The 26,062-nt window shown below is 49.6% G+C and overlaps 3 protein-coding genes across 3 annotated transcripts; 2 read left to right on the forward strand and 1 right to left on the reverse strand.

Moving 5' to 3' along the window:
• Positions 1 to 1,070: 1,070 nt before the first annotated feature.
• GCC1 (GRIP and coiled-coil domain containing 1) lies at positions 1,071 to 6,933 on the reverse strand. The gene is made up of 2 exons (XM_043872924.1): positions 5,458 to 6,933; positions 1,071 to 4,364 (listed from the first exon to the last, which is right to left on the reverse strand). The coding sequence occupies exons 1-2, from the start codon at positions 6,490 to 6,492 to the stop codon at positions 3,069 to 3,071; spliced, it is 2,331 nt and encodes a 776-aa protein (XP_043728859.1). The 5' UTR covers positions 6,493 to 6,933; the 3' UTR covers positions 1,071 to 3,068.
• Positions 6,934 to 10,337: 3,404 nt separating this feature from the next.
• Positions 10,338 to 13,350, forward strand: ARF5 (ADP ribosylation factor 5). Its single transcript, XM_043873224.1, has 6 exons — positions 10,338 to 10,558; positions 11,089 to 11,169; positions 11,499 to 11,608; positions 12,074 to 12,145; positions 12,636 to 12,761; positions 12,865 to 13,350. The coding sequence occupies exons 1-6, from the start codon at positions 10,492 to 10,494 to the stop codon at positions 12,949 to 12,951; spliced, it is 543 nt and encodes a 180-aa protein (XP_043729159.1). The 5' UTR covers positions 10,338 to 10,491; the 3' UTR covers positions 12,952 to 13,350.
• A 2,234-nt stretch (positions 13,351 to 15,584) lies between these two features.
• Positions 15,585 to 23,462, forward strand: FSCN3 (fascin actin-bundling protein 3). Its single transcript, XM_043873415.1, has 7 exons — positions 15,585 to 15,728; positions 16,761 to 17,457; positions 17,790 to 17,908; positions 19,505 to 19,664; positions 20,298 to 20,468; positions 20,807 to 21,012; positions 23,367 to 23,462. The coding sequence occupies exons 1-6, from the start codon at positions 15,585 to 15,587 to the stop codon at positions 21,010 to 21,012; spliced, it is 1,497 nt and encodes a 498-aa protein (XP_043729350.1). The 3' UTR covers positions 23,367 to 23,462.
• Positions 23,463 to 26,062: the final 2,600 nt, after the last annotated feature.

The raw sequence follows: 26,062 nt of genomic DNA on the forward strand, positions 1-26,062 counted from the left end.
TATTATATATATATATGCATCACTTTGTTGTACATCAGACACTAACACAACATTGTACTATACTTCAATTAATAAAAAAGAATGATCCCAGTTCTAAAGTTAGCAGTCATCTAGAAGCAAGGGGACAGAACACCTTTAAGGTTCTTATGAAGAACCAGCATTGCCTGTTTAGCATTATTAGTGTAGAAACTTGGGCTGCAACTTACAGCTGGAGACTTTCTCTCCATTTGAACCAGCACAATTCAGCCAAGAGATCAGTCTCTCCATCACTAGTTATCACCCACGGAGACAGGCCTTGACCCTCCTAAGTCCCAGGAAGACAGGCATACCCAAATTAAGCAGGCTTTGGGGTTCATCAGACCTGGTTCAGACATCAACTAGTTACATGATCTGGGGCAAATTTAACCTCTTGGCCTTTGTTTCCTCATCTGTGAAATGGGGAATGATAACATCTGTGAGGACTAAATGAGACAATGGATGTTAAGTGGCCCATCATGGTGCTTGCAGTCTTGAGAAGTTGCCAGAAAGAACCCTGTAGTAGCAGCTTCACAAGACAAGCTGAGTGCCTCAGAGCTCTGGGTAACAGATGGGAACTTCCAACATCTAGGGCACAATTATACAGATGTTTACGCCTCAGATCGGAGATGCTCAATAGGGTGGCCTGGGGGGAGGAATGCAGAAAGCTCACAGTTATCAACCTGCCTTCTTATCCTTTTCTCCCTCCATCTCTTCTTCGAAGCAATCTTCCTGATTTGCAAGGTAATAAATATGGCTCAGTCTCATTACCTTATCAACATACCCCACACACTATTTGAAATTCTAGGACCAGGGACCAAGGAAAATTTATTTCTCTCTGTTGTCTGATCTAAATTCTCTCTCTTTCCTTTCTTAGAGTATCTAGCACAGAGAAAACTAGTCAAATAACTGGAAAACTTAGTTTGGAGAAAGGGGAGGGAAGACAAGGAATTTATGTTCTTAAGGGTAGGGAGGGACCAAGTTTTCTTCCTTTCATTTGGGAGCATTTGCAGCCTTACATATACCAATGCTTAAAATTATTAATCAGACACTGATTTGCTTCTTTGCTTGTTTAATATCTCCTCAGAATTCAAAAGCACAGAATCATTAGTCCTAGGAAAGCAGCTGTGACTATGGATCTTTCTATTCCATCCAAACCACCTGGAAATAACATCATATCCTACAGAAACTTAGGATATATCCTGCAAAACTTTTCCAGGATATTATGAATACTGACTTGAAAATAAAATAAAGCATTCAGAAGCACATTACTTTCAAAGTTTAAAGCAGAAATTATGGAAGTTTAAAGCCCACCCATGAGAAGGTTTTTTCCAGTGTAACAGCTTACACACAAACACATATACACAATTCCAGGCTAAAATGTTTGGTCTGTAATCAAGGCAGTTAAAGTACTAAGGTATTCCTCCCTAGATTTAAGCTTGTCGATAAATACATGAAGTATTTCTTACCTCCTTTTCATTTACCACTTACATTCACACTCTGTGTCCAGACATATACACGCATGTATATACACACCATTAAGTAAGCAAACAGGTCAAATTGATCAAGTTTAATGATTCTGTGGTTATCGTTATTATCACTTGAATGCATCACTTCTGTTCCATTAAGTCTGCTCACTTTAGATAGTGCAGATCGCCTAGCCTCCCAGATTATTTAATCACCCCCAAACCCTCACAATACAGATCACTATGATGAACAACAGAAAGATACATATTAGACTGTGGCAGAGCACCGGTCTTTAGGATCCAAAGATCTCTACAACCAGCAAGAGCAGGTGGGGGAAAGCAAAGAATAAGGAAATGATACTGTTTGAATCCAACTTCTCTGAGTCCCTCCATTAGTAGTAACACAAGTGAGGAAGATGAGTTTTAGGGACTGAAACCCTATTACTTCCCTAAGTGATCGGGAAAAGGACCCTGGTGACAGTAATGCACGAACACCCTGGCTGCAGGGACGTGGAGGTTTAGCTGAAAGGTTATCCATATGTAGCAAGTACCCCAGCCCTGTTCGGCTGAATTTCTACCACTTTCCTGTGAGGCTCACAGCATCTTTCTGGAATCCTCTGCAGCATAACTAGTTGGGGGGGGCGGGGGGGGGGGGGGGCGAGTATAAATTTCAGAGCTAATTCTTTGTATTCAGGCAGGATCAGAGCTTCCTGATCAGACCCCTCTCTTTAAGAAGGTAGAATTTTCTTCTTAATGGGACTTCAACATTGAGGGATAGATAGCAAAGTCACTCACTCACAATCTCAAGCCAATGATGTACAGCAGGTTAAGGCAGGGAGGGACAAGTGTGGAAGGTCTAGAAGCCTATCCAGGCCAAAAGCAGGTCACTCAAGTAATTCCTAAGAACCAGCTGGTGTGCAGGGATTTCTCCAGGATGGCCACAAGTGGTGAGGTTTGTCCAGACATTAGGTTGTGCCCTGCCCTAAGTATTTCAGGTTTCCCAGTTCCACAATGAACTCCCCAAGTTCACTATCCCTGGGCCCTTTGGACTAGGGGACAATCTGTCACTATTTCAAACTTCCTGGTCCCTCTCCAGCTTGCATTTATGTCCCCAGAGAATTGGGGCAGCAGTGGGCCAGACTCAAGATTGTGATGAAATGGAGTAAATAGTGGGTCCTTGTGTGTGTTTAGAAATTAAGTGAACTCTCTTTGGAGTCATAGGTACTCCTAGCTCTGCACTAGGAGTATGATATTAAAACAAAACAAAACAAAACAAAACAAAAAAACCTTATTTTAAAAGACACTCACTTTCCCAACTTTTGCACCTCTCAATCCTAACCTCTCCCCACTCCTCCCTTCATGGACAGGCCACCAGAAGATGCTGTCCCAACCCTTTCAGTATCTCTGGGGCCCAAGGATATAATGGCATTAATGGCATTTGACAGAAGATCCCACCCCACACTGAGGATTCCTCCCAGGTCAATACAGTGAAGAAATAAGACGGTGACATAAGAGAAAAGGCGGGAGAAACCAAAGCCTGTCCCTTCTCACAGAAGAGGCACAGAAATCGGAGGAGTGAAAATGGCATCATCTCTTGCCAGAGGGCCACCAACCACCACCGGCTGGGAGCCGCATGATCGCTTGCTTCTCCTCCGGACTGAAGTGCAAGATGGTCAGGATGGCAGTGAGCGTCTGCTGGCGGCCCAGGGTGTCCGGCAAGGTCAGGAAGCGATAGATGATGTTCTTGAGGTACTCCAGGTTGGCTCCCTCCCGACTCTGGTCCCTGATGTTCTTTGCGATGTGGCTCTGCAGGGCTCCCACCTCCTCCCGATGGCGCTCCCCCTCCTCCAGCAACCGGTCCTGCAGCCGATGCACTTCCACCTCCAGCCGGTGCTTCTGCTTCCTCAGCGACGTGATCTCCACCTCCTTGCGGGCCAGCTGCTCAGCATACAGGAAGAAAGTGGGCTCGCTGGCCGCAGCGAGTTGCAGAGCTTGGGTCAGGCTGTCCGGGGTGGAGGTGTCCGCCTGGTCCCCGGGGCCCGCGCCACCCACAGGGCTTCTGCGCCCCGGCAGCCCGGAGGACAAGGCCACGGATCGCAGCTGCTCCAGCTCCAGGTCCTTCTCGGCCAGCACGGCCAGCGCCCGGTCCCGCTGCTTGTGCAGCTCCTCCTCCAGCTTCAGCGTGCGGTCCCGGAAGTCCAGCTGGCTCCGCTCCAGCTCCTGCCGGTGGCCGTGCTGCAGCCGGGCCATCTCCTGCTTCCAGCCCTCGGCCTCCTGCTGGTGCTGGTGCTCCAGCTCCTCGCAGGACAGCCGCAGCGAGATGTACTTCTCCTTCAGCTCGGCCAGCTGCTCCCGGGCTTCCTCCAGCTCCCTGCCCAGGTTCCCATCTTTGACATTCTTGCTCTTGAGGACCACCTGGGCCCGCATCTTGTACCTCTCAAATTCCTCCTTCAGCTGTTTCAGCTCCTGCTGGTAGTAGAGCGCTGTGGCCTTCTCCCCATCAGCAGCCTCAGAACTGGGCATTATCTCCAGGTTGCAGAGCTTCTCCACGTCCAGGGTCACCTGGCTCTTCCTGGCCGCCACCTGCAGCAGCCTCTTCAGCTTCTCCATCTTGTCCTTCAGGACGTTGACATCCAGACTGGACTCATCTCCATGGCTGTCCAGAGGGGACCGGCTGGAGGCCGCTAGCGCCAGCGTCTTGTTCTCCAGGTCCAGCTGCAGAATGCGCTCCTTCAGCTTCTGAATGGCCAGCTGGTCCTTTTGCTTGGCCTTCTCGTAGGTGCCCAGCAGTTCCGACACCTGGGATATTTGATTCTCCAGGGCCGCCACCCTCTGCTCTTCCAACTGCGACTGCTGGCGCAGCTGATCCTCAGCGAGGGCTGTCTGAAAAAACAAGGGAACAGGTGGAGATGCATCCAGAAAAGCCACAAGGTCGGAGGGCCAACTTTGAGGAAGCAAGGGAGGGGGGACAAAAGGGTTATGGGATGGGGGTGGCCTGGCAAAAAATGGGAACTGGGAATTTTTCTGAGTTTGGGAGCTTCAAGCTCCTGTAACCTGCTCTCAGACACACATTATACTCAATGATATTAAGACTCTTTGGAGATCTGCTACTGTTCTGCTTTAGCGTTTCTACTCTCTCCACCCACACACCAAGTTCACGTGTAAAGTGTGCTCTTCACCATATGACATTCTTTTCCTCTTCCAACACTCCTGCAAGTTCAGAATTGACTTGGATCTCTCCCCACGCTCAAAGGAGGCACTGGAAAATAGCCTATCTTTCCAGACAAGGCAAATATTGACTGCAAGCAATACAAGAGGTGATTTCTTCTGTGAAAATTCCCTTTGTCCCCTTCAGCCACCCTACATACAGGCATCCACTGCTCCCCCTAGACAGGCATATTGCTATAAGCATCCACTCCACCCTGCACTGCACAGCCACTGCTATACCACTTCACAGAACACAGCTGGACAGATACCATGCCCTGACGCTCAGACATGCCCGGACGCTCAGATCTGTCTGGTCCAACTTCAGACTATACTCAGAAACTCCACATCCTGTTGGAAGCACACTCTGTGGATACTGTCAACACCACATAGAAAAGGATTTCTCAGGACCCACAAGTGAAACTTTTTGAAGAGCAACAAAAAATCAACAGTGCAGGCACTTAGTTCTAACTGTCAAACAAGGAGAAAAACCTAGTATTTCCCCATATGTCACAAGTGTGTGTTGACTCGTGTCTGACTCTTTACTTCCTTATGGACTATAGCTTACCAGGCTCCTCTGTCTATGCGGTTTTCCAGGCAAGAATACTGGAGTGGGTTGCAATTTCCTACTCCAGGGGATCTTCCTGACCCAGGGATCAAACCCATATCTCCAGAATCTCTTCTATTGGCAGGTGGATTCTTTACCACTGAGACACCTGGGAAGCCAATTTAAGTTAAATGACTCATGTTTGAAAGAGATGAAGATAATTACCTTCCTCATTTCCTGCTGCAACTGAGCCTGGAAATGGCTCTTAAGGCAGGCGGCCTCTTCTTGAAGCTCCTTCAGCCGGGGGTCAGGCTGATTCTTCTCATCTCGAAGAGCCTGAAGCTCACCTTTCAGCTCCTCCACCTCACGGGTCAGCTGCTTGGTCTGCAGTTCAAACCCTTCCATCTGACCGGCTGCATAGGCCCGCCCGGCCAGAGCTTCCCGGGTCTCTTCCAACCGAAGCTCCAAGTCCTGGCGCTGGGCCCTCTCCTCCTGCAGCAGTTTCTGGAGCTCACGCAGCATCAAGGCATGGTCACTCTGCTCTTGGGCGCGATCATGCTGCTGCGTGATAAGCCGGGCTTTGGTTTCTGCTATCTGTTCCTGCAACCCCTTCAGTTCTCCCTCCAGCCGGCCCCTCTCCTCCTCTGCTTTTTTACTGGCATCCTCTAAGTCTTGCTTCATCTTCTTTTTGTCCGCCAGGTAAGAAGCTTCCATGCGGGACTTCTCCTGGGTGACTGTAGCCAAAGAGCTGGTCAAAGTAGCCAACTGAGTCTTCAGCTGGTGCAGGCGTTTGTCCACCTCCCCACCCCCGGATGGGCCGTCCCCACTACTACTGCTAACGCCACTCTCTGACCCGCTGGCCTCTTCCAGCTTTGGAGGTGGTGGTCCACGGGCCAGTCTGTCATCTTCTACCCCAAACTCACCCTTGGTGCTGGTGAGACTGGCCGCAGTGTCCAGGCTGGCGGCGGTCCCTGTGCTATCCTCGCTGTGAGTGGAGCATCGGTCATCCACAGAGTCAGGAAAGGTGAGGCCTTGAGGCTGCGCACCGGCGAGGCCCACATCCGCCTCGTGGGATACGGACAGTACCTTAATGCTGGCCTCCAGCGCCTCTTTCTCCTTCAGCAGACTTTTATAGGCACGGACTACATCCTTGAGACGTGTCTGGTACTGGAGGAGCTGCTTCTTCTGAGTCTCAATGGTCTCCAGCAGGTCCTTCTTGCTTGGGCCGCCCCCGAAATTCATTCCAACAAACTTCTCCATGAGGGTTCAGGACGGGTTGCTCCACGCCAGGGTTTGGACAGCCTGGGAGAGCGTCACGAAGATGCTAGCGGGGGTTGTATGCGACGGGGAGATAGCTGTCCCCCTCCGCCGCACATCCGCTCCAAGCAGCCGTTCGAGACCGGATGCAGGGCGGCGGGGCAGCAGGGCAGAAACGCTTGCCAGGTCCCAGGTTGGAGGGCGGGGGCGGGTCCTATCCTAGAGGCGGGGCGACGCTGGCACGAGACGAGCACACTGCCAGGGCTCTCCCGCACTGTCCCAGAAGCCGCTCCGCGCTCCCCGCTCACCCAGCCACAGCAGCACCGGCTGGAACCCGGCGCACGACAGGCCAAAGATTTAAGATGAGCGTAGCTCCATCCCGACTTCCTAACTCTAGCGGCTGGACAACGGCGCTTCCGGGTCTGCTGGAAGTGACGAGAGCGCGAAGTATTAGGCTCCGCCCGCTGTGGGCGCGAGGTGGGCGGGGCTACCTCAGCCGGCCGGTGGGAAGAGGACCCAGCAGAGCTGAGAACTGGTCACTCACCCGCGGAGCGCCGGTTCCTCTTCACCACAGCAGAGCAAGCAGAGTCGAGCACACCGGAGTCATTTTGGTTTGGTGAAGGCCCCTGATCTTGCCCTAGCGCTAAGATCAGAGAGGGACGGGAGCGACCTCGCAATGAGTCCTTACCAAAGACTCGAGTGAAGGACAGGCCCCACTGTTTGGGTGCTCAGTACCGTTGTCCTTAAAGAGGAAGAGTTAAGACTGCCATTTAGACCACAAAGATGACAACCCTTTCTAGGACAGTATTTGACACCTAGACAGTGTATAAGATAATCATTATTACACCTTTCCTGAGTTCTGCTGGGTTCATTTAACAAATATATATAAATAAATATATATAGGCATCATGTCCATTCTAAGTGCCACCTATATTTCAGAAGCTTCACAGGAGTTTTGCTATTTAGTCTTTATAATTATTCTGCTGAGCATCATTAGCACTATTTTACAGATAGTGCAACATGAGGCACAGAGAAGTTAAGTAATACACCAAGGTCACACAGCCTTGGGTTTAGAATCCCATGTAGATCAGCCCGACTCTCAAGGTACCAAGTGGTATGCCAGGTGGTCACCAGGAAGGGACAAGTTCTTACCCTCAAGGAGCCCACATCTAGAGAAGCAGCAGCCGTGCAAACACAAGTATATTCAAAGTGATACTGAAGTTAAGAGGAAGGAGCCCTGTCTAAGGAAGACAGCGCAGGCTGTCAGGGGAAATGCGTTGGAATTTGAAGGGTAAGTACTGATTGTAGAATGTTGTAGAAACAACATTCTAGGCAGAGGGAAAACTTGCAAGGACTCTGGTGAGACATCATCAGAGAGTTTGTCTCACCTGGGAAGCATTGAGAATCATTTCAAGGCAGTTGCTTAGGGTATGCAAAGGAGGTGGCAACAGATACTGTTGATACAATAGATGAGCACCCAAATTAAGGTATTTGGATTTTACCTTTGGTTATAAGACACTAAAGGATTTCCATCACGAGAGTGGCATCAAGTCTTGTATGACAAGGTGGAGATACCAAAGTGCAGAAGACCATTTTCAGTCATGGGGATCAGATGGTAGTGAAATAGAGCAATGATAACAGGGATGTAAAGAGGCTAATTAAAAAAATGAAATAATGCCATATGCAGCAACATGGATGGACCCAGAGAGTGTCATACTGAATGAAGTAAGTCAGAGAAGGAGAAATGTCATATGGCATCCCTTATATGTGGAATCTAAAAAGAAATGATACAAATGAACTTCCTTACAAAATGGAAAACGACTCACGGATTTAGAGAACGAACTTATAGTTGCCCAGAGGGGAAGGGATAGTTAGGGAGTTTGGAATGGACATGCACACACGGCGGCTGCTGCTATTTAGTCACTGAGTCTTTGCAACCTGATGGACTGTAGCCCACGAGTTTCCTCTGTTCAAGGGATTTCCCAGACAAGAATACTGGAGTGGGTTGCTATCTCCTTCTCTAGAGGATCTTCCTGACCCAGGAGTCAAACTCCAGTCTCCTGCTTGGCAGGCAGATTCTTGACTAGTAAGCCACCTGGGAAGTCCCTGTATTTAAAATGGATAACCAACAAGGACCTACTGTATAGCACATGGAACTCTGTTCAACATTATGTGACAGCCTGGATAGGAGTGGGGTTGTGGGGAGAATGGTTCCATGTATATGTATGGCTGAGTCCCTTCATTGTTCACCTCAAACTATCACAACACTGTTAAACGGCTATACCCCAACACAAAATTAAAAGTTCGAAATATAAAGATGTTAGGATGGAGGAAAAAAAGGCTAATTGAGAGAGCTAAAGATAACTTAATCACCACTAATTGTGTTATTATATTAGAACTCTTTTAAATGTGCCCTTTGATCTTATAAAAGCCTTCTTAGGAATGTAAGCCTCTGAGGAATAAGAGTCATGTACTCACTCATACTTGATGCCCAAAGTCTGTTCTCTTTACAGAGTGATGATCAGACACTAGAAGTCTTTTGAAACCCAGTTTCTTGGTAGCCCAGATAACATCCAGCTGCATCATACAAAACATTCAGATACATTATCATTTTAATATCATTTTAATCTTCACCATAACCTCATGAGACAATTAGGACAGATATCAGTCTCCTTTTGAAGATGAGAAAATGATAGGTTGTGAGTATTGTTGAAATCAAGCCCTCAAAAAAAGGGGGGGAGCAGAACTGGGATTTGAAATGAGGCCTGGAACAATGGCACCTAATGGGTACTCAATAGATATTTATTTAATGAGGGAAGGAAGGAACAAACGCTCTCTGATTCCCAGTTCACCTCACCGCGTCCACTGCACAAGCAATTGATCCTAGAAGCCCGCTGAGAATCCAGAACAGGTAAACCGTCTGTCCTTGCGCCACTGAGCAACCAGTCAGTCCATTCAACCAAGCCAGCATTTGTTTTGTATGTATTGGGTGCGGCACTGACCAGGTCTCTGTCATAAGAGAAATTTAAATTAATTCCTATCTTGCAATTACCCCCTCTGATGCTAAAATCAGTGGGGAAACAACTGGTGAAGCTCTTTGGTGAGAGCCTCCTCACAGGATAGCTGTGCATCAAAAATCGTGGTCCCCAGGTCTGTGGCAGAGTGATGAAGGAGCTTCAGAGAGGCTGCCCGGTGCGACCTGAAAGGCGTTATTGCCAGGGCCTTCTAGGAGAAGGCGGAATTCTACAGTATACAGGAGTAGGGTCTACGCTGCCCAAAACTGGGGATCTTGCAGTGGTTCTGCTGATTGCGGATTTCTGAAACTAGAGTATTAAGGAACCATGAAGCACATCTTCCTCCACCTGTGGCGTACTCCTCTCGAGAGTCTGCGGTCACTGAACCACCTGCTCCGTTCCAAGTCCCTCGCTGGGAGCTGAGAGGACAAAAGGAAAGAGGAAGATATTTGCACGGAATTTCCGTCCCCCTCCCCCGGGGGGTGATGCACACAGTCGAGGCTGCTAAGGTTACCAAGAGCTAAACCGGAGCCCAGTGTGCGTTGGACGCAAAAAACCAAAGCCCGGCGACCGGCCACTGAAGATGGGGGTGGAGGGCCATTACGGAGCGTCGTAGGCTTTTCTCGGCTTCGCTCGGGTTGCTGGTTCAGCTCCAAGGACCTGACAGGCGTGCTAGAAGCCTGGGGAGACCCAGGTCCTTTCCATCTTTGAAACTGGCGCGCTAGCCGTAGACGCGGTGAAGACTCGCTCAGCTTCAGTCCTCCGGAGCCAGGGCCTGGAGGCGGGGATGAGGGGCGGGGCTGAGGTTTGGGGGCGGGGCTAGAGCGGGGGCTGGCCCGAGGTGACGTAGGGCGGGCCGGGACGCGCGGAGGCGGCGGCGGCACCTCCTCCTCCTGCTGCTGCTGCTGCTGCGCCCCATCCCCCAGCGGCCGGCCGGTTCCAGCCCGCACCCCGCGTCGGTGCCCGCGCCCCCTCCCCCGGCCCCGCCATGGGCCTCACCGTGTCCGCGCTCTTTTCGCGGATCTTCGGGAAGAAGCAGATGCGGATCCTCATGGGTGAGGCAGACCAAGCTCGCGGCCCGGACGCGAGCGCCGGCCCCTGCGCAGCCCTGCCGCCCCCGCGTCCCTCCAGCCCCCGCTCACCCGTGTCTCCGACCCCGAGTCACCCATGTCCTTACCCCCCGGGGGGCACTACTCGGGTGGATCGCGGTCTGCAGCACCGCCCCCGGGGCCTGACACCCGGAGCTGCGGGCCTGGGTGGGGTGAAGCTCCCTGCGCCCCAGCCCGGCTGGTAAGAAGGGAGGATTCCCCGCCCTTGGAGACGACTTTTAAAAGGAGCGCTCGGCCTTTCTCTTGCACCTCTTTCCCCCTCAGTCCTCCGTCGCCCCTAGCCCGCTCTGGGGGCAGGAGTTGCCGCTCCCCACCCCGACCGCCCTCAAGGCCCCGAAGGTAGAGAACAGCGCGCACCTGGAGGCGCCCGGGCTCTCCGCCCCCGTCAGCATCGGCTGTCTTGGCCTCTCCCCTTCCCTGGGCTCTAGGGGGCTCCCTCGCTCTCATCTCCATCCCTGTGCCCCTCTCCGTTGCAGTTGGCTTGGATGCGGCTGGAAAGACCACAATCCTCTACAAACTGAAGTTGGGGGAGATTGTCACCACCATTCCCACCATAGGTGAGTTCGGAGGCGAGGTCGGGAGGAGCGGGAGCGCGGCGGGGGCCCTTCCGAGTATCTGCTCGGTATTCTGCCCCAGGCCTTTATCTGCCGGGAACTGACTCTGACATAGGATCCTGCTACCTGAGAAGTGGGTCAGGGTATCTCTTTGCGCGGGATGGATGTGACCTAGCGCCGCCCAGTCTGTGGACTGTCGGGCCTCTTGGGGTTCTTTTCCCTGGGGCCTCGATCGTTGCCTTCTGGTTTTGTGTCCCTCCTGAATCCACTTAGTGTTAATGAGTTCCTTCCTTTGAGTACTTTTGCCTCATATGTTGTACCATTATCTGCAGGCTTCAATGTGGAAACAGTGGAATACAAGAACATCTGTTTCACAGTCTGGGACGTGGGAGGCCAGGACAAGATTCGGCCTCTGTGGCGGCACTACTTCCAGAACACTCAGGTTGGGGCTATCCCACCCCCAGGGGAAGAGGTGTTAGGGTTAGGAGGCTGAGGTGTTGGCCCTGAGCCAGGAAAAAACCCTTACAGCCTCTCACCCTCATTTGTAGGCGAGCCTCTCCTCATCCTTCAGATTGCCCTTATACTTCTGAGACTTAGCCAGCCACCTTCTGCTTCTCCCTAGAAGCAGAGTTCTGAATCCAAGCTGCCTGATTTAGGGCTCATCACGTCTTTCCCTGTTCCCTCGCACATCTTTTTGCTAAACCGCTTGCCTGAGGGCAGAGGCTGCATCCGTTGCAGAGTGTCTCCAGTTTGTGCTAGAATGTCTGCAGATCGTTATGGAAGTTTACTAGATGAGCAGGCTTTCGACACAATTAAAGACGGGCAGAAGAGCAAAGGATCCAGAGGAGGATGTGTGTGTCCCAGACTCTGGAGATAGCTCCTCCTTCCTGTCTTCCTTTGCACCCAGGGCCTCATCTTCGTGGTGGACAGTAATGACCGAGAGCGCGTCCAGGAATCTGCTGACGAACTCCAGAAGATGGTGAGCACCCAGAGCCCCGGGGAAGAGAAGTCTCTGTGCCCCGGTGTGAGAGTCAGAAAGTGCCTCATGGGCCGCGAACGTACCTTTCTCTCTGTGGGCACAGTCACTAGAAGTAACTCCCCCTGTTTTGAATCAGGGTCAGGTAGAAAGTATAAGACTGATTTTTCCCTTGAATTTTCTCTCCTGTCTTCACAGCTGAGTCTGAGAAGTTATGTGGGGAGGGGGGAATTATACCAGGTGGAGGGAAACATCCTCTTAAGTTCTTGTTTTGCCATTTGGAAATGTCATTTTGACTGGGGCAAGTAGTCTAATTAGAAAAAGACCCTTGCTGGACTTAAGGCCAAAATGGCCTTAAGCAGTTGGTAACTCTGTCTTGTGTTCAGTAGATGACACAGTATTCTGTTTTTCCCACAAATATGCTAGAAGGTAGAAGGGGGGTGGGGGCTCCCATGCACAGCTGCGTTCCACCCACCCCCTTCCCCTCCCCCAGCTGCAGGAGGACGAACTGCGGGATGCGGTGCTGCTGGTGTTTGCCAACAAGCAGGACATGCCCAACGCCATGCCCGTGAGCGAGCTGACCGACAAGCTGGGGCTACAGCACTTGCGAAGCCGCACGGTGAGGGCCTGCCTGGCCCCAGGAAGCCCCAGGCCTGGCAGGAAACAAAGGCATCTCCTTTGTTTTCCCTGCCGCTGACCTCTTTCTTTCCCCCTCCCCGCAGTGGTACGTCCAGGCCACCTGTGCCACCCAAGGCACAGGCTTGTACGACGGGCTGGACTGGCTGTCCCACGAGCTGTCGAAGCGCTAGCCAGCCAGGGGCCGGCCCCTGCTGCCCGGAAGCTCCCGCGTGCATCATCCCGGGAGGACCAGACTCCCGGACTCCTCAGGCAGTGCCCTTCCCTCCCAGCTCCTCCTCCCCCTCAGACACAGGCCACTGCTCCTGCCTGCATGTTCTCTCTCTTTTGGGAGCCTGGAGCCCCGCTCTCTGGGCATGGAGGGATCTGATCTCCTGCCCGCTGGGACCTGTGGAAAGGGATTTCCAGGGCCAAGGCCCCTTCTTCCAGAGGAGGAGCAGGGATCTGGGTTTAGTTTTTTTTCTTCCATTTCAGTTGTACCCTTTGGGCCAGGTGGGGAGGGGAGGTGAGGGCTCCGGGTGGTGCTATGATGTGGCACTGGATATTGAGTAATAAATTTGCTGTGGTTTGTACTCTGTGTTGTTTGTAGCCTACAAATGGGGGGCTGGGTTACTGGCTGCAAAGATAATATAGTCGTGGCGGGGGCAGGGTTCAAAGTTGCTAGGGCTTCCCTGGTGGCTCAGCTGTAAAGAATCCACCTGCCAACGCAGGAGACACAGGTTCAGTCCCTGGGTCGGGAAGATCCCCTGGAGGGAAGACATGGCAACCCACTCCAGTTTTCTTGCCTGTGAAATCCCGTGGACAGAGGAGTCTGGCGGGCTGCAGGCCATGGGGTCTTGAGAGTCAGACATGACTGAGAGACTAAACAACAGCCATGACAAAGCAGCTAAGGCTGCCAAGCCAGCCCCTTACCCAAGCGCACACACTCGACCTTATACCTCAGCTTCTCCCTCCTTACTCTCAAGACTAGAAGTATTTAGGGCCTCCAGTGGAGGAAATTCCATTCCTTCCCCAATTCCATGGGGCCTTTGCTGCTGGTAACAGGCTCTATCTTCATGGGTTGGTAAACCACCTGACTCCCATTTCCCATCCACCTCCCAGCTGCTTAGAGCAGTGCTTAATGATGACTATGCACATTGAAACTTGAAGCAGGGAGAATATTAAGAATAAGGGCCCTGAGGCACACTTCTGAAAATGATTCTTTAGGACTGGTCTGAGACCCAAGAATCTGCATCTCTAAAACTAGCCTGGTGATTCTGTCACTCACAGTCTGTTGGCCTTATTTTATAAAACCTTGGTAGGGCTTCCTTGGTGGCTCAGATGGTAAAGAATCCACCTGCAATATGGGAGGCCTGGATTCGATCCCTGGGTTGGGAAGATCCCCTGGAGGAGGGCATGGTAACCCACTCCAGTACTCTTGCCTGGAGAACCCCCATGAACAGAGGAGCCTGGCAGGCTACAGTCCATGGGTCGCAAACAGTAGGACAGGACTGAGTGACTAAGTGCAGGCAGGGTCTGGGGAGGGCTTCCCAGGTGGCACTAGTAAAGAACCCACCCACCAGTGCAGGAGATGTAAGAGACATGGATTCCATCCCTGGGACAGGAAGATCCCCTAGAGGAGGGCTTAGCAACCCACTCCAGTATACTTGCCTGGAGAATCCCCATGGACAGAGGAGCCTGGTGGGCTATAGTCTATAGGGTCTCAAAGAGTCAGTCAGGACTAAAGTGACTTAGCATGCACACAGGGCACGGAGATTATAGTCCCCTACTGTGCACCACTGCAGCTCTTTCTACCTAGGGAGATTCCACCTACAGGGAACAGGAAGATACGTGTACAGGACCAAGTGTGTGGAGCATTCTCCAAGTGTGGTTCACTCTGCCTTTTTCCCTTTGCATGCCAGCAAAGCTCAACAGACCCACCATCACCACCACTGTTTCTTTTGACCTTTCTCCCTTCTTATTTCATGTTGTCGGTTTCTCCAGGTGCTGGACTGGTTCTCTCCAGGAGCTTTAGAGGCAGTGGGTTCTGGAGGCTCCTGGCCAGCGGACACTGGTGAGGGAAGGGCTGGTATCTTTAGGGGCGACCTGGCTGGCTGCCAGCAGCAGTGCCCTTGGGGACTGAGGAGGGTGCCCTGTGCCCATCCCAACCTGGGCCATTCTCCTTACGCTGCCCCCAAGCCAGCCCTTTCTGATGATCATGAGTAATCTGACCCTTGATGAGTATCTAGGGTTTCCTTACACTCGCTGAAAAGTATCTCCTGAGACCATTCGGCCTCATCCACCCAAGAGCCATAAGAGTTAATAGATTCTTCTTGGATATCTTGAATTCTAAACACACTTGAGCCCCAAGGGAGCCAGGCAGAATCCACTTCCTAGAAAGGAAAGAGGTTGATTTCTATCCTGTGATTAAAATGAGGCACACAAGGGAAGAGGGGAGAGACTTGCCTGAAATCACATGTGGTCGTTGGCCCAGGCTGAGTTCTGATTCCCGGACTGAGCTACCTTGATGCCTGGAGGAATGCAGGGAGGCGAGTGCCAGAGGCTCTGGACCCACTTCCTCTGGATTGATGCTGCTGGGTCAGTGCCCTTTCCCCTCTACGGTGGGACAAGGGGCAGCCCCCACAGTCACAATGCTCCCGGGTCACAGAGGCGCTGGGCCCTGGGCCAGCCTCTGCCTGAGAAGTTCACTCTGGGAACATCTTCCGGTGGGTACTAAGGGCCTGATTCCAGGCCCTATGGCCTGTGGAACCTCACCACTGGGGGGAAGGCTGGGCCCGACTGAGTCATCACCTGTGGGGCTGGCCCCATGGAGGAGGTGGAGTGGACGCCAAGACAACCCAGGGCTGAGGACCTAAGGGTTGGGCTCATCAGCTGGGCAGGATCCTACCTCACTTATGAACCATATAAGAATACAGTCACGGCTACGGCAAAGGGCTTGGGCCGGAGACAGGTAACAGAGCAAACCTGCGCTGGAACCCTTTTTCCTGGTAGCCAAGCTGTGGGTGTGTGTGTGTCTGTGTGTGTGCAGACGTGGATATATTTTCAACCTAATCACTTTTCTAGCCTCTGCCATTGTGAGGGCAAGCCTAGCTTTTGCTCACAGGCCTCCATTGCTCCATCTCCCTGTCTCTAAGCCTGTCCCACGTGGTGAAGCCTCAGTCCTGGCTTTGCTACCTTTTCTTGCTCTGGCTGCTCCCCATCCTCTATCCCAGCACAGAAGAGTTGTGTTATCACCAAAAGGAGAGGAGGAGAGCCCAAGCTAGAAGGCAGGATTGTAGGCGTCCGGGGAGGTTGCACCAGTGGAGTTACTGCAAGTTCTACATCTTGGTTGTAATTTGAGAATGGGGTACTCTAGAAGCCACTGGAGAGTTGGGCCTCATTTTAGAGAGTGCTGTAGGCACCTCTGGGATGGTGCTAGAGAGAGAGGCAGTAACAAGTTCCTCTTGCTTGTAACAAAGCTGATCACGGCTGAAACAGACAATTGCATCTTGACTGTCTGTGCTTCCATCCTCATCCCCGGAACCCGTGGCCTGCCTGTCAGAGGTCTTGCTTTTCTCCGGCTGTGTTGGAGAAGTGGTTCTGGTGGGTGGATGTGTTGGCTGATTGTGCTGTCCAGGGGAAATAGTGAGAAAAGACAGAAGAAAGACTTAACCCAAAGCTTTTATTGGAAAATTAGGTATTTAAGGAAGTGATCAAGAAACAGAGAGGGAGTTTTACCTTCCATTACCTGGAGGAAGTGGGTACCTACAGTGTCTCTTGGGATCTTGAGAAGCCCTGTGGCTGCAGTGGCGGAAGTGCCCTGAGATCTTTTGATTACCACTGGACGAGCGAGTACAAGAGAGGACAGTTAGGAGGCCTGTGTGGAGGGAAGGTGGTTGATCTCAGTGAAGGTCCTGGAGCAATGCCAGGGATGATGGATAGAGGGCTCCTCGGTCTAGCCTCTTTGCAGGACTAATTTCCCTCTTCCTCCCGATGCCTCCAGACCTGGGAGATCCTAGTGAGCAATCAGCATGACACACAGGCTGTGGTACGACTAAGAAGCTTGCAGGGTCTCTACCTTCTGTGTGAGGCAGATGGTTCTCTGTGCTACGGGCGGCCAAGGACAAGCCATCATGGGTGTTTCCTCATCCGTTTCCACCGCAACGGTCAATGGACCCTCCAGTGCATCATCAGTGGCCGCTACCTGGAATCCGATGGCGAGGATGTTTTCTGTACCTCCCGGGTCCTCTCAGCTTACCACATGTGGACCCCCCGGCCAGCCCTGCACGTCCATGTGATCCTCTTCAGCCCCCTCAACCACTGCTATGCCCGGGCTGACCCTACCATGGGCCGAGTCTGGGTAGATGCACCAATTCCCTGTCTGGAGGAATGCGGCTTCCTGTTGCACTTCCAAGATGGATGCTACCACCTGGAGACCTCTGCACACACCTTCTTGTCCCACTTAGACCGGCTGGTCTCCCAACCCTCCACACAGACAGCTTTTCACATGCAAGTGCGTCCTGGAGGGCTCGTGGCGCTGAGCGATGGGGAGGGAGGCATGCTGTATCCACAGGGCACACGCCTGCTCCTGAGTCTGGGCTCCAGTCCACATGGAGGCGAGGAGTGGTTCATCCTACAGCGCTGCCCGACGTGGGTCAGCCTCACGTCCAAGGCTCGGAAGTTCCTCTCCGTCGTCTATGGCAAGTGCTGGGTCTAACACAGCCACAGGGGGCAGGAGGGCTGGTTGCTTAAAAGAGGAAAATGTGTTTGGGATCAGAGAGGATTTTTTAACCTGGTGATTAAGGAAGATCCTGAGGTCCCCAGAGGATCTCTGATGCCATGGAGATGGGCTTTAAAGTAGGGTCACAGACTTGCGAGAGAAGTGGCCTGGGTCTTCTCCAGGCTACTACGGGCCAAGATGAGAAAGGCTGAGGAGGGAAAGCAGAGGGAATGCCAGTCATTCAGTGTGGAGGAGGGGCTGAGACTGAGACTGAGGCCAGACTCAGGCTTCTTCTGACATCTTCCTCTGTAGATGTGGAGGTGTGTGCTGCCTCTGAGCACGTAAGCCCAATGTCATTGTTCCAGTTTGAATGTGACAACGAGACCCCCACCTTGCAGCTTCGTTCAGCCAATGGCTGCTACCTAGCCCAGGTGAGACTTTGACTTTCTGGACAAGAGAACCCTTAAGCCCTGAAATCTCCCTCCCTAAACTCGCTTTTTCCTTCTTCAGGGAAGATGATCTGAGGATGAGATGAAGTGTGGAGGCCCTTATCAATAAACTCTCATTTTCATCCAGTGGGCACACTTTCATCCAATCAGGTCTCTTTTAAAAAAAGAAAATTTAAAAACACTTTATTGAGGCATGACTTACACATAATAAAAAGCTCACATTTTAAGTGTACGATTCAATAAATTTTGACAAATGTATACAATCATGCTGCAACCGTGTCACAAGTTAGAAAATATTTCTGTCATCACAGAAATTCCCCTCTGGCCCTCTTCTGTACCACCAATATGCATTCTGTAACTACAGATTAGATATGCTTTCTCTTGAATTTCATATAAATGGAATCATACAGTATTACAGTATATATGCTTCTTTCACTCAGGATAATGTTTTTGAAATTTGTCCATGATGTCACATGTATCAGTAGTTTGTTCCTTTTTATTGATGGATTGTATTCCATAACACTACTCACAAACACAAACATAATTTGCTTATACCCTCACTTATTGATGAATACTTGAATTGTTTCCAGTTTGGGCCATTGTAAACAAAGTTACTATGGACATTCATGTACAAGCCTTTTTGTGGGCCTGTGCTTTAGGCAAATAGGTAGGAGTAGAATTATTGGGTCATATGATAAATGTGTATTTAACTTCTTAAGAAAATTTCAAGCAATTTTCCAAAGTCATTGTACTGCTTTATGTTCTCACTAGTAATGTATGAGAGTTCTAATTGCTCCATCTCACCAACACTAGGTCTTATCTGTCTTTTTAATTTTAGCCACTCTAAAATTAATTGTGTAATGCCTATTTTATTGTGGCTTTAATTTGGATTTCCCTTATATTAATAAATTTGAGCATCTTTTCATGAGCCTATTGGTCATTTGTAGATCTTCTCTGTGAGGTGTCTGATCAACTCTTTTGCCTGTTTGTTATTATGTTGTTTGTCTTTTTATTGAGTTGTCAGAGTTTTGGTGTGTTCCAAAATAAAGTCCTTTGTCAGATTTATACATTGTAAACATTTTCTCACAGTCTATGACTGATCTTTTCATATGATTAATAGTGTGTTTCGAGCACCAAATTTTTAATTTTGATGAAGTCCAGTTTCTCCATTTTATAAGTGGTTAGTACTTTTTTTTTTCTTTTTTGAGGTAAGAAATCATTGCCTACCTCAAAGTTGCAAAGAAGTTCTGTGTTTTCTCCTAGATGTTTTATAGGTTGACTTTCACTTTTATGTCTATACTCCACTTTAAAATGATTTTGGAGCCTAGGCCAAAGTTCATTTCTCTCCATATGGGACACAGCACAGACTGGAGAAGTGGGAGAGATGAGCTCACAACATGTTTTCCAAAAAAGCATCTGAAGGCATAAGCATACCCTGAGAGAATTTAAAAAAAAAAAAAGAAAAAAAAGAGCTAGAGGGTGGAATATGGGAAGGAGACTCTAAGAATAAAAATAACAAGAAAAAAGCTGACACTTTGAGTCCTTGCTTCCCTTCTCTGTTCCCAACATTCTCCTCAGAGGCGCCATAGGGCAGTGATGGCTGATGGGCACCCAATGGAATGTGAAACCTTCTTTCGTATACACTGGAACTGTGGCAGGATCCTCCTGCAGTCTCCCAATGGACGCTTCCTGTGCATCGCAGCCAATGGCCTGTTGATGTCCAATGCTACCATTCCAGGTAAGCAAAGTAGCCCCTGCCAGGTTATTCCAAGTCAGAGTCGCTTTCAGAGGGAGCTTGGTAGAAGCTATGGTAGAAAGTTACAGTTATGGTAGAAAGACCACCATGGCTGGGGGCAGAAGATTCGGGTCTGTATTACCTGCTGCATCACCAACTCAGTGGACATGAATTTGAGCAAACTCCGGGAGACAGTGAAGGACCGGGGAACCTGGTGTGCTGCAGTCCACGGGGTCGCAGAGTCGGATACCACTTAGCAACTGGACAAAAACAACAACCTGCTGAGTCACTGACTTTTCATCATCACTTGGGGAACCCCCTTATCTGAGGTTCAGTTTCATTGTCTCTATCATCAGTGGAGGTGATAGCCAACCTGTCTGCCTCAGAGGTTTATCATGAAGATTAAATAGATTCACTCATCTCAAAGGAAGGAAGAGTATTAAAATTTCTTAGCCTCCATGCTAGAATGAGTGCTTTCATAAACATTTCACGAGAACCTAGCATGAGACCTGGCACATAATAACTATTCACTAAATATCAGGATATTGATGATATCCTTTTGCCAGTCTCCCTGCTTCCATCTGGGAAAGCATCTAGAGACAGCCCATCCAAATAACTTCTTCCTGTTTCTATCAGGCCCAAATGAGGAATTTGGGATTCGATTAGCCAACCGCCCCTTCCTCGCCTTGCGGGGTCGGTATGGGTATGTGGGTACCTCATCAGAACACGACCTCCTGCAGTGCAATATGGATCAGCCAGACTGCATTCACCTGCTGCCCTGCCGCCAGGGCATCTACCACTTCCAAGGTGAGTAGATCCACTTCCTCACCCCTGGCTTCACGATCTAGCCCAGCCTTAACCTCAACTAAGACTTCAGGAACTGCCACTCAGGGCCCACTTTTCATAGGAGAAAAAACAGAGTTTCTGTTCGCTCTTACACTTCAAGGCTCCTGGAGTGGGCTGACAGAACAGAACAGAACAGAACAGTGGCCTCCTATATTCCCAGAGAGGGACCCACCAAGACAGGCAGGGTAGGGCAGTCTGGGAGGGGTGATGGGCCTCCTGGGAGCCCCTTCGGAGGTTGTACTGAGAGAGACCCCCCCAACTCCAGAATGGCCCACCAATCTGAGCTCTTCCCTCCCCAGCACAGGGTGGATCCTTCTGGTCAATAACATCCTTCGGCACCTTTCGGCCGTGGGGAAAGTTCGCCCTCAACTTCTGTATCGAGCTTCAGGGCAGCAACTTGCTCACGGTGCTGGCACCCAATGGCTTCTACATGCGATCCGACCGAAGTGGTACCCTGTTGGCAGACAGCGAAGACATTACCAAAGAGTGTATTTGGGAATTTTAGGTAAGGACCCAGGGGTCTGGGAGCAGGAGCTGATGAGGAGCAGCAGAAGGGAGGAGGGTGCAGAGGCATGTGAGAGCAAGACCAATATGCACCCCAGGCTGGCATCTGTCCCATGGCTGGATCCACTCCAGACCTTTATCCAAATCCAGGCCTTTTCTCATGGGGCTTCTAGACCTAGACTTGCTGGAGAGAGGAGGAGTCAGATCTAGGTTTCTCACTATTACATCACACTGACTCTGTGCTTGCAAGTCAGACTGCAGGGGACAAGATGAGAGGGTACTTGTGTATCTGTCTCTCTTCCTTAAGAGACAGAGATTTTCCCCCTCTGTAGGGAATACTGGTAACTTTAAGAGGTATCCTTTCCATCCTAGGTACTTTCTACCCCTATACCTCAGATCCTTGGGGGGTACTAATGGCACCCAGATTTATCTGCAGCCTGATCCTTCTCCTGAAGTCTAACCTCATCTCTTTCCAACTTTCTGATTGATAGTTGACTTGACTTCATCCTGCCGTCTACTCCAAATGAGCCTCCTCACCCTCCCCTACAAAGGTGACCCTTCCTGCCCTCCCCATGGCCATGGAGGGCACCACCATCCTCTCAAACACTCAGGCTCAAGACCCAGCGCCAACTCTGCTTCCTTCCTTGTGTTCCCTTCACCAAACCCTGAAAACTCCAGTATTTCCTTGGCAGAGCCTCTTGAGTGCTTCAGTTCAGTTCAGTTCATTTCAGTCACTCAGTCATGTCCCACTCTTTGCAACCCCATGGACCGCAGCATGCCAGGCCTCCCTGTGCATCACCAACTCCCGGAGTTTACCCAAACTCATGTCCATTGAGTCAGTGATGCCATCCAACAATTTCATCCTCTGTCATCCCCTTCTCCTACTGCCCCCAATCCCTCCCAGCATCAGGGTGTTTTCAAATGAGTCAGCTCTTCGCATCAGGTGGTCAAAGTATTGGACCTTCAGCTTCAACATCAGTCCTTCCAATTGACACCCAGGACTGATCTCCTTTAGGATGGACTGGTTGGATCTCCTTGCAGTCCAAGGGCCTCTCAAGAGTCTTCTCTAACACCACAGTTCAAAAGCATCCATTCTTTGGTGCTCAGCTTTCTTTATAGTCCAACTCTCACATCCATACATGACCACTGGAAAAACCATAGCCTTGACCAGTCAGACCTTTGTTGGCAAAGTAATGTCTCTGCTTTTTAATGTGCTGTCTAGGTTGGTCCTAGCTTGCTCCTTAGTAATTACCATAATTTCTGTCACAATTGTGTGGCAGGCTTTCCACCAAGAGCCTGCAGTACAACAAGGGCTCCCCAGCCACCAGGCCCATCCCCACCTGATCTCTTCTCCACCGTAAGTCCACTTTTCTAAGATGCTGCCTCCATTCCATCTTTTCCTGCTCATAACTCTTAGCCCTGTCCCTTCACAATCATCCTCTCTCCATCCAAGCCAGGAGGATGTTGTAGAAAGAGATTCAGTTTTGATATTATATAGACCTGGAACCAAAACTAGCAAGGCATAGTCCTTACTAGCTTTGTAACCCCAGGGAAATTGCTCTAACATTTCTAGGCCTTGGTTTCCTTATCTGTAAAATGGGGATAATGTCTGCTTCATAGGGTGGTAGGAGGGTTCAGTGACTGTATGCCTCTAGATAGAGATCCCCATATTCATTCAGTCTTTTCCTTCATCTTCTATTGACTACGTAAACCCTTTAATTATGGCAAAGTGGAAAACAAAAGGAAATCCCACTAAGTTGTTTCCTTATCTATTCCATGAAGGATTTGGATTGCACTAGATTTCTCAGACTCTTTCCAGGCCTGACATTCTAGTAGACACTCCATCAAAGTGGTTAAGAGTACATTTCTGGACTCAGAACTGGGTTCTAATTGATGCTTACTAGCAAAACTGGTTACTTGACCTTGGGCCAATGAACCTCTCAAAGTCTGTTTCTTGTAGGTGAAATGGGAATATAGTGTGCCTCTCATGGGATTATTGTGTTACATGAGCTGATGACAGTGAAATGCTTAGTAAACAACTTGGCACCTTGCACATCCTCACTCCATCAGATGTCTTCTTCAAGTCTGTTTGAATTCTTAGGAAGTCTAACCTGTTGGTTGTAGTCTCCATGTGAATTCTGGTGGTATTTTGCACCATTTATTGGATTTTTCAAAATCCCTTCTACTGCTCTTTCCTATAAACTAACCTCTCCTCTGTACCTGTGGCCCTTCATCAAGAAAGGAACAAATGACTTTATCTTCTCTCTTCCCACTGGGTCTCACCAGGTTTTTTCCTAAATGCTAGAAATCAGCAAATGACCACCTGAAGGTTTCTATTTCCTCTTTCCTCCCCAGGTCAACAGGATGCCACCTACCAAAATCCAAATCTTCCAGGAGAAACTACTACACTAAAGCAAACAGGAACCCCAGAGTCAAGATCCATGAGAAGAATATCTGTAACACAACTTTTCCTACCCAGTTTAGCAAAGCACCTGTTTCGAGCAACAATACATCACAAACGGCCACCCCCAAGACCCTGGTGTGCATCTGACTTGAAAGTAGAGGTGTGAATGTGGGTGGCAACTGAGACTCCAGGTCACTCCAAGTGGTGTCCAGAAGAGGGGAGACCAAATGGTAACCTGTTCTTCCACTGATTCTCCCCATCCCCTCCAGAACCACTAGATTTTTCCCAGTGATCCCATGAGGAATAAGCCTCGCCCTGAAGGATTCACAATCCAGATATGACTAGATGTCCTTTTGGTTTAGGATAAAGGAAGATTTACTAATCCTATAGGCACAAGGTAGTTGTAATGACAGCTTATGCATATATAGCCCACTCTCCCTCCACAGCTTACCGACCATCCCACCTTATCATTTCCTTTTGATCCTGTCAGTAGGACGCAACAGGTTTTTTTCTCCATCACTGCCCACCATTTATAGGAAGCTGAAGTGATTTGCCTGTGACTGGGACCTCTGATGCAATTCTTCAATTAGAGTAGACCCTGATGCCCATGACTCTTTCCATCAAAACAGAGCTTCCAAAATGGGTGTCTTTCTTGCACTGTCTTCATAACCTTGGCCCTTAGTGGCATACCATCTGCCCCATTAATGCCTTTCTTAACATAGGCTCTTAAGTACATTTATTTAGAAAGGGATATTTTAATCACTATCATAAAATGGAAGACCAGAATCACTTCCTATGAGCAGAAGTGAAGTGAAAGTTGCTCAGTCGTGTCTGACTCTCTGCGACCCCATGACTGTACGGTCCATGAAATTCTCCAGGCCAGAATACTAGAGTGGGTAGACTTTCCCTTCTCCAGGGGATCTTCCCAACCCAGGGATCGAACCCAGGTCTCCCACATTGCAGGCAGATTCTTTACCAGCTGAGCCACAAGGGAGGTCCAAGAATACTGGGGTGGGTAGACTATCTATCCCTTCTCCAGTGGATCTTCCCAACCAAGGAATTGAACCAGGGTCTCCTGCATTGCAGGCGGATTCTTTACCAACTGAGCTATCAGGGAAGCCATGAGTAGAAAATGACCATAAAAATGAATACACTGAAGACAAAAAAAAAAAAAAATATATACAGGTCATGCTCTGTTATCCTTGGAATTTCATGCTAGAGCTGTGCTATCATGTGGAACTCTCCGTGCTGATGGAAATGTTCTATAATGTTTACTGCCCAACACAGTAGCCACAGGCACATGTGACTACTTCCCAGGTGACTTAGTGGGTAAAGAATCCACCTACTAATGCAGGAGATGCAGAAGACTCAGGTTCAATCCCTGAGTCCAGAAGATCCCCTGGAGGAGGGCATGGCAACCTGTTCCAGTATTCTTGCCTGGAGAATCCCATGGACAGCAGAGCCTGGTGGGCTACAGTCCATGGGGTTGCAAAGAGTCGGATACAACAGAAGCGACTGAGCACACACACAGCGTGAGTGAGGAGCTGAATTCTTCATTTTGTTTCATTTTAATCACTTAAATAGCCACATGTGGTTGGTGGCTACTTTTACTGGCAGCACAGCTCTAGAGTATTTGATGATAAAGAGACTTATTGAGGGATAACTTCTGGACCGGTACCTGTCGCAGATGGGAGTAAATAAACTCCATTCTGACCCTCACTTTGCACCACCATCATTCCATCCCCATCTCTTCAAAAAGGAAAGAATTTGGAGAGATGAGCTTACCCCTCACTACAAATATCCCCTCTATCACTTTCCTCTGTGTCCCTCTCTTTTCTTACATCCCTAGGTTTCCCAGGAGGAGCCTGGAGATTTCTCTCTAGGGAGACAAAATTGAGATGATTTGGAACTTACAGAAAAGAAGAAGCAAGCAAACCATACCCCAGGAGCACGTATAAAGGGATGAGCAGAATATAAAAAGGGGCATTTCCACTCTATTTGCCACTATGCAGAAAATACATATGCAATTAAAGAGTTCATATGTCTCTTCTTAGATTAAGGAATTATTAGACATTTTCTTAGATGTGGTCATGGTGTTGTGGTAATGTAAAAAAACTTCCCTTATTTTTTGGAGATGCATGCTGGAGGACTCAGTGGTGACAGGCCATGAGGTGCTATCAGTATCTGTATGTGTGCACACGTGTGTGGGTATATGAGCACCAAAACACCAAGGCAGATACATATACATACATGTGCAGATACATACATATATACAGAGATTAGTTAGATTGGATGGATAGACAGTAGCTAGATACATAGTATATAAACACATAAGTATATTAGATGATAGCTAGCTAGATACACATTTTCATAGATAGGTATTTAGATAGACAGAGGGCAAACTGTTTATAATTGTTAAATGTAGGGATGGGATTATGAGTAGTCACTTTAAAAACACGATGGACAACAGAACTACTGCCAATTTTAAAAATGTTTTTATTACTGCCAACTGGAAGCCTCGTAAGGCCAATGTGACGTGGGTGGGCACAGCCTCTCCACTCAAGTGCCACACAAGAGGGGCAAGGCCCACAGACAAGGAGGGGACACAGGAAGGCAGAGGGGCAGTGCCCTGCTCGGACAAGTGGGG

Source organism: Cervus elaphus, chromosome 18 (genome assembly GCF_910594005.1).
Source record: "Cervus elaphus chromosome 18, mCerEla1.1, whole genome shotgun sequence".
In the NCBI taxonomy this organism is placed as follows: domain Eukaryota; kingdom Metazoa; phylum Chordata; class Mammalia; order Artiodactyla; family Cervidae; genus Cervus; species Cervus elaphus.

Coding starts and splice junctions, on each gene's coding strand:
- FSCN3 (XM_043873415.1), top strand. CDS start 15,585: ATGGAGGAGGTGGAGTGGACGCCAAGACAACCCAGGGCTGAGGACCTA. Junction 15,729..16,760: donor AGGGCTTGGGCCGGAGACAG/GTAACAGAGCAA, acceptor CGATGCCTCCAG/ACCTGGGAGATCCTAGTGAG. Junction 17,909..19,504: donor ATGGCTGCTACCTAGCCCAG/GTGAGACTTTGA, acceptor CATTCTCCTCAG/AGGCGCCATAGGGCAGTGAT.
- GCC1 (XM_043872924.1), bottom strand. CDS start 6,492: ATGGAGAAGTTTGTTGGAATGAATTTCGGGGGCGGCCCAAGCAAGAAG. Junction 4,365..5,457: donor TGCAGCAGGAAATGAGGAAG/GTAATTATCTTC, acceptor TTGTTTTTTCAG/ACAGCCCTCGCTGAGGATCA.
- ARF5 (XM_043873224.1), top strand. CDS start 10,492: ATGGGCCTCACCGTGTCCGCGCTCTTTTCGCGGATCTTCGGGAAGAAG. Junction 10,559..11,088: donor GCAGATGCGGATCCTCATGG/GTGAGGCAGACC, acceptor TCTCCGTTGCAG/TTGGCTTGGATGCGGCTGGA. Junction 11,609..12,073: donor ACTACTTCCAGAACACTCAG/GTTGGGGCTATC, acceptor CTTTGCACCCAG/GGCCTCATCTTCGTGGTGGA.